Source organism: Idiotropiscis lumnitzeri, chromosome 9 (genome assembly GCF_059441095.1).
Source record: "Idiotropiscis lumnitzeri isolate Australia: NSW breed Sydney's pygmy pipehorse chromosome 9, RoL_Ilum_1.0, whole genome shotgun sequence".
In the NCBI taxonomy this organism is placed as follows: domain Eukaryota; kingdom Metazoa; phylum Chordata; class Actinopteri; order Syngnathiformes; family Syngnathidae; genus Idiotropiscis; species Idiotropiscis lumnitzeri.
In genome coordinates, this window is record NC_142399.1 from 12038824 (window position 1) to 12052812 (window position 13989).

Consider the following 13989-nt stretch of genomic DNA (forward strand, 5'->3'; position numbering starts at 1 on the left):
AATTTATTACCATGGCTTTATATTAGTAATACAATATTACGAGGTAAAAACCAAGACTTTGGACAATTTATATCCACAATATGAGAATTCCAGGAAGATTTTCCTCTAGGCAAATTTTTTGTAGAATCTGGCATATAAATTTATTACTACAATATTTTTTCTGTTAATCTAATTACATCTAGCATTAGAATACGATATGTCGAAGCAGTTTTACAATATTTTAAATGTCATGTCATGACATTATCCACACCGCTTATCCTGTACAGGGTGCGGGAGCCTATCCCAGCTGACTGCGGGCGAAAGGCGTACTACATCCTGAACTGGTCGCCAGCCAGTCGCAGGGCAGAATATTTTAACTGGTTTACCATAAATTGAATGAGACCGTTAGAACTAGCACCTACTACAAAATGAAAGCTTTTGAAAGGAATTGGGAAATTGTATACATACATGAAATGCTCATGTACAGTATATTGCCAGATTCATCAAATAAATTAAGAAGAAATTAATTGCCTTTTCCTGCCATTTAGTAAGAAATATAGACTTTTTTTTCTAACAAGTATATTAGAGTTGTTCCAAAGGAAGGTTTTATGAGGTGAAACTTGTGGACAAAGGCCAATTCCCAAGCAAGAAGGTCCTACTCATATATCTTGGATTGAGTAAAGTACACTGTTCTTTATTGAGAGGACTCTCCATTTTATTCAATCGACGTCATAGCACGGCCTACTCGCGGGCACTCACTGCGCATGCCCAGAAAAACAACAGCGATCGTTCCGAGTGCACGTCTACTACTCGTTAACACCTGAGCTGCATGGATAATTTTGATTAAATTACGCATTTATTGAGGTTTAGTATTGGCTCTATTCACAATTTGGCTTCAGTTTAACGAGACTGATAATTTGCCTAAACGCCCTTCGGTTTAGCGGCGCGTTTATGGCTTCATTGACAGAATCCAACCGATTCCGCAAGAGATACATTCATATCATTTAGCGTTATATTGTGTCTTAACCTCAAACTGACTCTAGATTGATTGTTTTTGTGATTTTAATTAACCCTTACGTCAACATCTCGTTTGAAGTGAAGATAATCAATTTTGGGAATTGTACATAATTGTAAGAACGTTTAATGGCTACACGCAGTTACAAATACAGTACAATACATTTTCTACGTTTTTAACTCAGACCTTTAGGTGTGGCCTCCTAAAATGTACCGTCACATGGTGATGACGTCACATGTTAAAGCCAATCAGATAGCACTGTGATGCTGGTAACTTCTTTTAACACCCATATCACGATGAAAATGTGTCTGTTCATAATTTGTAGCTCATTACAAGGAATTTATATTACACTGTAGATTTGTTTTGCTTTTATTTATGAATCCAATTATTTTTTATGTTATGAAAGTGCCAAGTGCTTCAGAAATAAAACCAGTAAAATCACTCATCATCAATTAGCTCCTGAAAGACTATTAAGACATTAATCAATACACATAAATGAAGTGACGCTGAAAGACCAGCCATTGTCATGAGTGGTCTTGGACGAGCGGCAAGAAAGAGGAAGAAAAAACGTGACACTGCGGTCCAGTCAGGTAGAAAATGTCAACCTGTAAAAGTGTGTTGTTGCAATGTACAGTAGTCAGATCTTTCCACGTCTCCTAATATGTACTCTTGTGTTCCAGTTTCTTTAAGTCACCAGCCTGAGTATGTGGCGCTGCTCAGGTTTCTCCACCAGCGAGGATTCGCGTCAATGCTGATGCAACCTGCGCTGTTTTCTGGTTTTCACAAGTTCATATTCAATCTAAAACATACAGATGAACCATTCATGTGGACCAATGCTTAATGCTTGCTTGTTGTTTGTCTCTTCAGGCACAGGCCGAGGTCTGCAGGCTGTGAGGAGCATAGAGGTAAGAGGAGGCCACCATCCCTTCAGGTTCCAAAATTTGACCCCAAGGACAGGGAATTGATGAAACCATCTCTTTGCTCTTCAAAGCCCAACCAACTGTTGATCTCTCTGCCTGAGTCTTGTTTGCTTACAACCTCCACTGTGTTGAACAGCTACCTTGGCCACTACATCAAGAGGTAATTCCAATGATATTGTAAAAATACTCCACACTGACTTACACGCAGATGCTCCGAGATAAAAATAGGACAGGAGATATTTAAGCTTTTGTCTTCATCTTATCAAGACACTTTGGACAATGGCATGCTTAGCTTAGTTAGGGTAAGTTCCATACTTTAAGGATCTCAAGGAAATTCTTCTTTCCACTTGCTAACTCGTAATAGTATGACTAATAATATTGTAGTAACTATATTTAAAGTACAACCACATTACTGTTGTAGTAGCACTAGTAGTTACAGTAGTCCCATAGTTACAGTATATTTGAAGAAGAACTGAAGTAGAAGTACCATCATAGTAGTACTTTTTGTAGTTGTAATCGTGGTATTCGCAGTTGTAATACTACGACTGTAGTAAGTGATTTAAATTAGAAATATAATTGTAGTAGTGTTTCTAGTAGTACTGTAGTAGTAGTAATGATAAGTACAACTGAAGTAGAAGTAATGATAATAATGGTTATAATAATAGCAGTAGAAATGGCACAGTGGTAATATTTCGATAGATGTCCTGCAGAAGTGTAGTACAAGTAATAGCATTACTACTGTAGTATTATACTAGTAGTCACAGTGGCAGTCATAATAGTAATACGGTAGTTCTTTATTGAGAGGACTCTCCATGTCTCTGATTCCTTTTGGTGTCCCAATACTTTTGTCCGGAAAGCTGGAAGCCTCGTCCCTCGCCTCTGTTGGCTCTCTGCGTCTTCCTGGTGTGTGAGCGGCACAGAGGAGCGGACGCCGACTGGTCGCCGTACATCCACGTCCTTCCCACCACCTACACATGTCCTGCCTATTTTGCCCACGACGTGGCGGCGCTCCTGCCCGTCGGACTGCAGCGGCAAGCTTTGGAGCAGAAGAACGGCTTGCTGAAAATGCACTCATCCAATCGGGATTTTTTTAGGTGCTCATATTTTGAAATGAACGCGATTGTGTTTGTCTTAACTCTGATGCATGAATGATCTTTCAATTCAGGACTTTGCAGCCAATCCTCAGTCAGCCTGTGGAGGACGTGTTGACTTTTGAAGCTCTGAGGTGCTGAAAAACTGGACTGTACTTCAGTACATTGACTTTGTTACTGCCCACCACTGATTACATCGAGACAACATGAATAAGTCGGTGTGTTGTCCAGGTGGGCGTGGTGCAGCGTCAACAGCCGCTCCGTCTTCATGCGTCATCCGTCCAACCAATTTTTGTCTGGGCAGGATGACTATGCGCTGGCTCCCTTTTTGGATTTACTTAACCACCAGCCAGATGCGCAGGTAAACATCACGGTGTCTAATACGCGTTTCATTGTCGTCATTGCCGTTTATTCATCAGGTCAAAGCAGGTTTCAACCACAAGACAAAAAGTTATGAGATCAGGAGTGTGCGTGGGACTCCACGATTCCAACAGGCCTTCATCAACTATGGTTCCCATGACAACCAGCGCTTGCTGCTGGAGTACGGCTTTGTTGCCCCCAGCAACCCGTACAGCATGGTCTACGTGGACGCAGGTGTGTCACAGTAAGCGCATAGTAGTAATAGCAATAGCAGTCGTGGTGGTGTATATGTTAGGGTAATAGTATGGTGAGTGTAAGTAGTAGCAGAAATTATAATAGTAGAGGTAGCATTGATAGTAGTTATTTGGTAGAAATAGTAATAATAGTAGAAGTTGTGATGTAATGTAGAGTAGTAGTAGTTGTAGTCAAAATAATAGTTTAAGCATTGATAGTCGTGGTATATTAGTTGTAATGTAGCAGATTGTCGCTGTCTTGTGAAAAATACATGTCCAATTTTGTATATTTTTTTTAATTTTCACGTTAATGGATGTCTAATTCAAACATTCCATTGACATAAAAATTAAAACTCTGACAAAATGGACAACAGCAACAGCAGATATAGTATGCTATAGTCATAATTATTATGGTACTATTGTATGCTAGTAGTTTTAGTAGCAGTGGTGTGGTGGTAGTAATTGCAGTGGTAACAGTAGTCTGAGCTCTCGTGGTAGTACAATCTAGATGTAATTAACATAGTACTGTTGTAGTTATGGTGTATGCTGCAGGAGACATTGTTGTAATTGTGGCAGCATTTGTTATCATGTAGTATGAGTGGTGTAGTGGTAGTGAGAGTAGACTAGTCTTAGCAGTAATACTACAGTAATAGTTGTTTTATCAATATAGTAATAATAAAGTAGTAGTCTTATTCGTATCAAGAGTAATAGTTGTCGTATTGCCAGCATTGGTAGCAGTGGTATAAAAATAAAGATGTCCTTTAATAGTCCCGCAGTGGGAAAATTTGCAGTGTTACAGCAGCAAAGATATAGATCACACAGAGGCAGCGGCGTAATGTAGTCGTTAATGTATAATATTAGCAGCAGACATTCATAAAAAGCATGCAAATATACACAGTATATACGTATATACACAAATCCCCACGTATATACACACTTACATCCCACAACATATACAAGTGTAAGGAAACACTCCTAATGACTGTCCATTGTACAGAGGGGAAATAAATAAAAACGCTGCAATGGTAAAAAAATACTGAATGATAGAAAATATGGCTGAAAGCTATATATATAGGCATGTATGTCATATTATATATATATATGTATATATATATATATATGTATATATATATATATGTATATATATATATATATATATATACGTATACGGAGTAGGTATATTAGTTGTAGTAGTATTAGCAAGTGTTAATGATGCACCGAGTGAAGTGAGCGTTGTTGTGATTTTGTTGTGCAGAAGCTTTGCGCAATGTCCTGAAAGGAGACACCAGTCTGGAGGAGAAGATGAAGTTCCTCGCAGACAACAACTTTCTTGAGTCAGATGTTTTTCCTTTTGCTGCCTTCTCACTCAATTCCCTTCAACACATTCTTGTCCTACTCTTAATAATGATTACCGTATTTTTCGCGGCCATAAGGCGCACTTTGAAGTCTCAATTTCCCCCCAAAACAAACAAGGCGCCTTGTCATGCGACGCGCCCATGGTGACCAGTGACATCCCTCACCTGACGTAGTCAACTAGATGTGTTGCCATGACATCCCTGATTGGTCTGACTTCAAGGGCTGCTCCTATCAGCCATTAGCATGCACGACCTAGCATGCTAACACGCGCCTCGAAGTGCGGTGCGCCTAGTCTTAAGTATTAAAATAAAAAAGTAGCCCCCTCAACTGGTGCTGCGCCCTTTGATACAGCGCGTCTTTTGGCCGTAAAAATACGGTACCATTGGCGCCAAGTAGTCATGCAGTTCTTGCGTTCTACTCGTCCCTCAGAAATCTGAGCGTAAGCAGTGAAGGTCCCAGCTGGAGGCTGATGACTGTCCTCAGACTGATGTCACTGCCTCAAACTCTCTAGTAAGACCCTCCTCAATGATTCTTCATGACTGTTCGAATTAAAGGTCTGAATCTGTGTTATTCCGTCAGTCACCAGTGGAAGCCAGTGTTGCGCGGCCAAGCAGTAAGCGAGGAGGCTGAGCGCTGGAGCATCCAGACAGCAAAGGCGTTGTGCCAAAGACTCCTACGAGACTCTGCCACAGTTCTGGATAAGGTTTGTGGCGCTGTGGAAACACCTTTTCATTTGCCCTGGTGGCAAAAGTACTGAGACGCGGCATAAGTAAGCTCAGTCTACCCGGGACAAATTCTGTGTGTGTTCTTAAATGTACCAGGCCAAGAAAGATGTTTCTGTTATTTAAATACAAGTCCGGATACTTGTTGTCGCCCTTGGCTGGAGTCCATGTACTGTCTTAATGACAGGTTTACAGGAAGACAAAAAAAACCAGCAACTTGTTTGAGTGTCACTCATGTCAACATACTACCACCTAAAAAAAAAAAACATACGATGGATGGCATTGAGACACAAACACGAAGCAGGCGGCAGACGGCCACCTTGCAAAAAGGCTTTGAAAACTTCACGTAAGCAGACATCTGTTCGACGTGTTCACATGTTCTACGCCTTCTTAAAGGTCGAAAGCTATGAGTCAAGCACTACTTAAAACAATGAGCCAACGAACCCCATCTATTAAGTGGATGTCGATATGAAACGAAGAGTAATTACCTCCGTCACATGATCATGGTCCTTCTAGAACAAATCATCGCAGGGATCAATTTTGAACAAACAAGCCAACTTAATCCAGAAAACCTTTTTCACACGTTCGTCTTAAAAAAAAAAAAACAACCAGTCGTTAGGCGACAATTACACCACATACCTTCCACAGAATGAGGAAACTGAAGTAGCTTTTCCACACTTCTCAAAGCTAAGTTTGTATTTGTTTTCAAGATATTTATTTGCTTTAAATTGGCTAAAATTGTCTAAAAATGAAAACGTGGGGACAGAGGATGAGTATCGATTTGTTGGGGGGGATTTGGAGATATGAGGTTTCTGCAAGACAATGTGTTTCAAAAGTATGGGTTAAACTCATTTACTAGAATGTAAAAAGTACACATTCTGAATTATTTCATTTATTTACAGTACTGATTTCTATAACTGTACGCAAACATTTCCCTCTCTAATTTTGTGTTTAAACACCGATTTAACTTTTTCTTTTTAAATGGAATTTTTTTAAAATGCCTGCAGAAGCTGAAATAAGTAATGTGTATATTTTTCCAAACGAACAGAAAGATACTTTATTTTCAAATGGAGGGAGTAAAAGTAAAAAGTTGGGCTAAAAATAGCTACTCAAGTGTAGATACCTAAAAATAAAAGTACTGACGAACAGCAATGGAGTGCAAATATTTAATTACTGCCTTTAATCTTTTTTTTTTTGGTACTTTATAACTTCCCACCACTGGGCATCTATCCTTTTTCCGCACAGATCTCCAAGCTTCTTCAACAGGGGGAGCCCCGGCGGGTGGAGCAGCTGCAGCTGGTCCAGTCACTGCGGCTGGAGGAGAAATGCATCCTGGGAAGATGCCTCTGCTCACTAAGAGAGGCCGGCAAACCAGACGTAAGCTGACGCGGATGGACGTCCTGCAGACAATACATTCGCAGGTTCCACTCCAAAAGAAAGTTACCAGAAACAATGAGAAAGACACACATATGGGATGGGCTTTATTGAGCATGTGTTAACACAGAATTGTGGACACTGTGAGAGCCCAGCAAGACCAAAAATAAAAATCTCACTGAAATGTGTCAAAATATATGGTATGTGTATGTGGCAGAACTGTACTGTATGTGCCCCATTATTTTCTGATTTAATATGCCAACATAACTGCAGTGGAAAAAGTGACTTGAACATTTCAACCTGTATAAACAGAGTAGGCTGCTGATCCTGCTTCCATTGGACCCGTCAGAATACTCAATTCAGTCACCATGCGTGAAAAAGGTCCTTGCACTTAACAAAAGCTGTTTACTAAAAGAACGTCATATTTCAACCACAGCCTTTTTCTTGTGCTGAAGTTGAACGTCCTCCATAGTGGCCACCGCTTCCTGTAGAGGAATCGCCTCCTCGGGCTGAGGTCTACAGGACAACACATGAACAGAAATTAGACTTGGGAGGAGCCAGCATAATGGACAGTGACGACAATGTGACATGATTGTTCAAGTGCATCTTCAGGGGATCTACAAGTTTGAACAGGTCTGATTTAAGATTTTTCCGAAGACCATCCACCCATCCATTTTCTGTCGTTTATCCAGGGGCGGGTCGCGGAGGCAGCTTCAGCCGGGAAGCCCAGACTTTCCGCTCCCCAGCCATATCTTACAGCTCTGCCGGAGGGATCCCCAGGCGTTCCCAGGCCAGCCGGGAGACATAGTCTCTCCAGCATGTCCTGGGTCGTCCTCGGGGCCTCCTGCCGGTGGGACATGCCCTTCTCACCCTATGTCTAAGGGAGAGCCCAGACACCCTGCGGAGGAAACTCATTTCGGCTGCTTGTATCCGCAATCTTGTTCTTTCGGTCACGACCCACAGCTCGTTACCATCGGTGAGGGTAGAAACGTAGCTCGACCGGTAAATCGAGAGCTTCGCCTTTTGGCTCAGCTCCCTCTTCACCACGACAGACCGATACAGCGTCCGCGCTGCACCGATTCACCTGTCGATCTCTCGCGCCATCCTCCCCTCACTCGTGAACAAGTTCCGAAGACCAATTCCATCAAAATGTAATTCATTTCATTCACTAAAACCCTGTATAAAGCATGAGGAGTGGTGATATGGGCTTATATTTTAAATGTTCAGAGTTTTATTAGGTACAACATCTTAAAATAAGACATGCTATTAAGTACTTGTGTAGCAAATCAGCACAGACTTTTTATTTCTTACACCATGATAGGAACTTGCTTTGTGTACCTGAGTACTCCAGATGACATCTTCTCTATAATGTCCCTGAGAATATCTGCCAGCAGGTTGTTAGAGAGATCACATATGGCTGATGGAGTGGCAGATTCAATTGCATGCCTGTGGTTAGGTAAGGATACGGAGGTATCGTCCCTGCTGGGATGACGAAGCCAACCACACTTGAGGGTTGAGGAACGATACAGAGGCAGACTTCAAGAACATTGACCTGCTGTCAGGAGGATCCAGCTGCAATCAAACAGGAGATGGGCCGCGAATGCTCCTTTATTACATCGGAAAAACTCCAGACTCACTCGCAATACATCAAGAGCCAAGATACAGAGAAAACAAGTTTTTTCAAATAGTTTTACCACTCACAAGTACTTTTAACACCATTAAAATGATTAATTAATATATATACATGTATCCACGTATAGATACATATATACGTTCATGTTAATATTACAGCGGTCACTTGAGATACAAGTAACCGGACTTACAAGTATATATATATATATATATACACCAGACACACACACATATATATATTTCGACCAATTCACTGTACAAATCTACTCACTTGTAGGTCTTGCTGGGACGTCACCCAGTGCCCCCCCACGGCCAAGACGCTGATGATGTCATGCTTGTGTGGGAGGAACGTCACCTCCTCGTCCCCCTCCACCTCTTCTCGCTGCTCATTTTCGTGCAGACTGACTTGAGTCAAGAAGCGCAAGCGTCATCCTCCTGACATACAAATATCACATTTTTTTTTCATTTTTTTTTTTTAAATACCTCCTTGGTCAACAACTATGTCCACTCCCAGGCCCCCAGTCTCCTCCATGACAGCTAGAAAAAGTTCCAATTGTTTTTTGTAGACAGGAATCACCCTCACTGCAGTGACACAGTAAACATATTTGGTCATTTAAAATTACAAAATATATAAGTGAGTGATTTCCAAACAAGATTTTTTTATTTCAAATAATGTATCTTTGTTGATCAACATATTTGATCATTTAAAATTACAAAATATATAAGTGTGATTTCCAAACAAGATTTTTTTTTTTTTACTTCAAATAATGTATCTTTGTTAATCATTCTGTGCCAGCTCTGTGTAGTTGCAAGCAGACAGTGTTAAATATTTGTTTTCCGCAAAACAGGCCCTGTATGCACAATATGCTAGTCATTTGAGATGAGATTATCATTATTTCTGAACTTTATTTTGGGTTAATCAGAGGCGCATAATATGGTGGCAGATGTGTTGGAATATGACAGGTTAACAGTTATCAGAGGGTGTGGATACTTCTGAAACATTATGTTGTACAGGTATAGAAAAGGCTGCGACACCGGCTCCTTTAAGAGGGCGGAGCTTAGCGCTCCAACTCACATAGCGTGTGCGTGCGCATATAGGAAAAAGGAAGAAGGAGAGACGGTGGTGAGAATCGTGTCAGTTCTGTTTATCGAGCCAAGTTTATTCGAGTTGTAGTCCACATTTATCCTGCTTCGAGTTGTGCGTGAGACAAAACCACACAAATATTTCATTTGAAGCATAAAGACGTGTGTACTGTGACTTCAACGTTATTAAAGACCAGAAACTCAAGATTCTATCGTCATAATCGGCCTTCTAACCGGACTCACAACAGTGATTTGCATACTCCTCCCAGCACTAGTTATTCACCTATCTTTCAACAGGTTATAGGTCACATTAATAGTGGAAAAAGTTTTGAAATAGTTTTATTTTAGTGGCTTTTTTTTTTTTTTTTTTTTTTTTACAAAAACCTTGCATTTGAACAGGGGTGTGCAGAGTTTTTATAGCCACTGCGTGAACTTTTTGTGACGTTTGTTTAATGGACTGCTGTGAGAATTTCCATAAGTAAAATATTTGTCTTAGCTCCTAGAAGTTTTGGAAACAACCACATTAAGTGACAATATTTGATCCTCATGCGATCACTTTTAATATGTTCTACAATATTCACTCAACAACAATGGGAAACTGAGTCTTATGGAATTGAATTCATAATTTGCATGAAATAGCAAATCACCGCTGTGACTGAAAAAGTCAAAGGGTATTTTAGTAGGAAAATTATCATAAAAGCCAATAAAGCTCACCTACAAGAGGTTCCTGAACACCTGAGAGACAAGAAAGAAAGTGGGAAAAGAAGGTAGGGAAGTGTGAAACAGATTTTTAGTAATCTATTTTTTAAAAGAGGAGTGTAAAGGCTGGAAATTTGTTTTAAAGCTATTTAAACAGCTCCCAATAGCAATTTGTTAGTATTTATTTAGCTAAAAACAATCCTTTTAATTTCACCATTACCATCATTTCATATTGACATTTTGCTGCATTCTACTGGTACAACCAGGTACACTCTCTACTGCCTGAGTTGAGAATTTTATATATACACACACACACATATATGCATGCATATATATATTTTTTTTTTCCACATTTAATTAATAAATGACACAATGGAACTTATTTAATTATTTTATAGTGCATTTGTGTATCTAAATTAATACATTTCAGATTTAATTAATGAATTAAACAATTAATTAACAACAATTTTAATTGAACATTTTATGGCGTATTTATTTAATTTTGGCACTTTCAGTCAGCTAGCCAGCCATTTCCTGTATCGTTTAGAAGAACTGTGAGGTCTTTCAAGTCGAACACACAGCTAGCAAATGCAAGTACAGACCTACGCTGGGTCTTAGCTGCTCCAAGAAGGTGTGCTGCTGTTGCGAGTGCGATGTGGTCAGAACCTTCACGCCGTGGTAGGACGCCAGCTGGATGCACATTAGGCCAAAAGACTAAGTGGGGGGAAAAACACACACAAAGAAGGTCTCAATGAAAGTGCATCGTTCATCGTGGTCGCGGCAGACAGAAGCACGTACACTGGCGCCATCCACCACCAGGAGCGTCTGGCCAGCTGCCATTCGAGCGTGCGTGTGGAGGGCGCTGTACGCACGCAGGCCGTCTTCCAGTGCTGCGGCCACGCTGGTGCAGCTCAGCTTCTCCGGCTTTAGAACTACACAATAAACGAAAACAACCTCATAACCACAGATTTTGCTCAAATTATTCTATCAGCTGTAAATAAAACGGGGAGAGCAATCAATGTCATGAAGTGCATTTATTGCAAACTAAATAGAAGAGTGAAAAACAGGTTGAATCTAACAGTGGAGCCATGACTTATGAATTTCAGTTGTTCTGTGACCATGCCGGTAACTGGAAGCTTTGTACTTTATAAAAACGGATAGCAATATAAAAAATGTAAACGTTTATTGCATCTTTAAAGTCCAGTGGGCATCATGTTGTAACGCTGGGAAGAGTCAAGAACCTCCCGATTTGATTTCATCTTTATATTGAGTCTGATATTGACTGACATGCTTTGAAGCGGATTCAGTAAGAGGTAGAAAAACAGTGAACCCCTCTATTTGCGGGGATGGGGACAGGGCCAGCCAATGAATGGCATTAACACCCATTCAATTGCATTGATTGTTTTTCTTTTTAAACCACCCAAAAAATGTGAATGAAACATGATATTACAACAGGGGTTGGCCAGCAAAATAAATAAAAAAAAATATATGAATTGTGTTTTGCATTGTGTGTTAGCGTGCTCTAGTGTTGGCTTGAAGCGAGAGCAAAAATCACTTCAGAACAACACAGTGTTGTGTGTGGGTGCATGTAATGAAGAGACGGCGTTACCTAGGTACTGTTCATTTGTATCAATGACATCACTGAGTCCCGAGCAGACAGAGTCCAGCGGTAGAATACCTGCCAAAGAAGTTACACGGGATAACCAAAGTTTGTGTTGCTAGCACATGACACATTATGAGGCACCCACCAACAACTTCGTCGTCAGGTTGGAAGAAGGTGACTTTTGGACCAACTGCAGGAAAAAAAATGAAGTCAAGTCAATAAGAATGAAACTTTTTCTTTTATTATCTAACACTGGCCACAGGAAATAAAAGGTTATAATACAGAATCAAAAAGGAGAGAAAACATTTTTGTGAAAAGAAACATGTCAAGCAGAATAGTAAATTTGATGTGAATATTTTTGTACTTTTACAACATTTCAAACGATAAAACAACAAAAACAATACTGAGAAAGGTATTTCGTTGGCCAAACAATCATTTGGGTTACAGATATATAGCTAAGAACTGCGCCATGATTGATGGTGACTCACCTTGTGGCTCGAGTTAAACGTCAGTGTATTTTTTTTTTTACATGCCGTTGGCCATTCACTGCATGGACTGCATCATATTTTTCATCGTGACACACACTTTCAATAACGTAATGTTGGACAGATTTTGTTTAGACCATGCATGTACATACTCTGCTCAAGTGTGAGATGCCTAAACCCGTCCGACTTCCAATGTGTTGGTGTTTCTATTCCTCATAATCAATGTGTCATGCCGAGATGCACCCCTTAATCTAACTTCATCTCAAAAATTGTCATCTCAAATGCAAAGCAATGCAACATCAGGAGCTACTGGGATGGTTGTTACTGTATAGTTGTTTCACTGGTTTACGAACCTGGATTTCATACAATCTGGGCGGGACCCCCATCGAAACCTATCTATTGAAAAACATACTTGACTCAACTGCGGCTGTGAATGGTAGGATTCCAGTGAATAAATATACACAACAGTAAAATATTGACAGTGTTTCACAGTTATTGTACACAGGTTCCTGTACTTCTACATATGTGGACAGTTCTGCATCCTCTGTGAAGTGAATATTATTTGTGGAGCTTCCCACCTCTTTGTACAATGCCCGCCACCTCCCTGCCGAGGGGAATTGTATCTCTGTGCAGCCCCATGTCTTCCAGAAACTGGAGCATGCAACAAACAGAGAGCAACAGGTCTGTGACAATTACAAGCATAATGCTGTATCTTAGAAACTATTTTTTAAAAAAGCCCACTTGATACTATTCAAATCGATAATGCGTATTAGATGATTCTGTTAACCTTGAGGTCCACTGGGCTGAGGCCACACGCCTTCACGCGAATTCTGACGTCATGACTGCCTAAGACCTCAGGAAGGCTCTGGAGAGGGAATCATCACAAAGAGAGATGAGGCGTGACAGCAACACAGCTGGTGTACGATTTGGAAAAAGAGTCGCCCGCTGTACAAGACAATTTACTTTGGTTTCAATTGCTTTTATGGCACGAACAAGACACAATCTCACCGTTTCCTGGATGACGAATTTGAGCTCACTGCCGGTAATTTGGCAGAATAAACCCTTCATGTTGTTTCACCTAAAATGTTTGTTGCATTAAATTCATCAATAATCATCATAACAAGACGCTATTTGGCCTTTCTGTTTCCATGAACATGTCATGTGACCACCTTTCTGTTCTTCGTTTGTTCACAGGCAACGGAGTCAACTGATGATTTGTGTCCTAGCGCCAACTGTTGAAGGCTCCGAGGCACTACAGTCTCATGGTCATATAGAATATTCTAGTCTATTCTATTATTGGTTGAGCAAATCCAAAAGAGGTGACGAAATGTTTCTGGTTGGTTTCCTCAGGAAGAGCAACTTACAGCAAGTCCTTTTTAAAAGTTAGTCGCCTCATGGTTGATCGGATTATACATATGCAACATTTTAAAAGTCACT

The 13989-nt window shown here is 40.4% G+C and overlaps 2 protein-coding genes across 3 annotated transcripts; one reads left to right on the forward strand and one right to left on the reverse strand.

Annotated features, from left to right (window-relative positions):
* Positions 1 to 755: 755 nt before the first annotated feature.
* On the forward strand, positions 756 to 8877 carry setd4 (SET domain containing 4). Its single transcript, XM_088304757.1, has 13 exons — positions 756 to 1584; positions 1675 to 1770; positions 1862 to 1899; positions 1986 to 2074; positions 2772 to 3008; positions 3080 to 3139; positions 3237 to 3366; positions 3425 to 3599; positions 4854 to 4932; positions 5384 to 5464; positions 5534 to 5657; positions 6922 to 7053; positions 7743 to 8877. The coding sequence occupies exons 1-13, from the start codon at positions 1521 to 1523 to the stop codon at positions 7929 to 7931; spliced, it is 1494 nt and encodes a 497-aa protein (XP_088160883.1). The 5' UTR covers positions 756 to 1520; the 3' UTR covers positions 7932 to 8877.
* cryzl1 (crystallin, zeta (quinone reductase)-like 1) lies at positions 7141 to 13768 on the reverse strand. 2 transcript variants are annotated; one of them, XM_088304754.1, is made up of 13 exons: positions 13561 to 13768; positions 13340 to 13417; positions 13131 to 13203; positions 12213 to 12257; positions 12074 to 12142; positions 11263 to 11396; positions 11067 to 11178; positions 10480 to 10500; positions 9166 to 9264; positions 8954 to 9087; positions 8517 to 8622; positions 8389 to 8434; positions 7141 to 7566 (listed from the first exon to the last, which is right to left on the reverse strand). In XM_088304754.1, the coding sequence occupies exons 1-13, from the start codon at positions 13618 to 13620 to the stop codon at positions 7470 to 7472; spliced, it is 1074 nt and encodes a 357-aa protein (XP_088160880.1). In that variant the 5' UTR covers positions 13621 to 13768; the 3' UTR covers positions 7141 to 7469. The 2 variants fall into 2 exon arrangements, with proteins under 2 accessions (XP_088160880.1, XP_088160881.1); XM_088304755.1 differs by lacking the exon at positions 10480 to 10500 and having other exon boundaries at positions 13561 to 13767.
* Positions 13769 to 13989: the final 221 nt, after the last annotated feature.

Excerpts from the sequence above, each read along its gene's own strand:
- cryzl1 (XM_088304754.1), bottom strand. The coding sequence starts at position 13,620 with ATGAAGGGTTTATTCTGCCAAATTACCGGCAGTGAGCTCAAATTCGTC. Across the intron at positions 13,418-13,560 it reads AATTCGTCATCCAGGAAACG|AGCCTTCCTGAGGTCTTAGG; the intron begins GTGAGATTGTGT and ends TTCCCTCTCCAG. Across the intron at positions 9,088-9,165 it reads CATAGTTGTTGACCAAGGAG|TCAGTCTGCACGAAAATGAG; the intron begins GTATTTAAAAAA and ends TCTTGACTCAAG.
- setd4 (XM_088304757.1), top strand. The coding sequence starts at position 1,521 with ATGAGTGGTCTTGGACGAGCGGCAAGAAAGAGGAAGAAAAAACGTGAC. Across the intron at positions 3,367-3,424 it reads ACCACCAGCCAGATGCGCAG|GTCAAAGCAGGTTTCAACCA; the intron begins GTAAACATCACG and ends TTTATTCATCAG. Across the intron at positions 7,054-7,742 it reads GAGAGGCCGGCAAACCAGAC|GGGCGGGTCGCGGAGGCAGC; the intron begins GTAAGCTGACGC and ends TCGTTTATCCAG.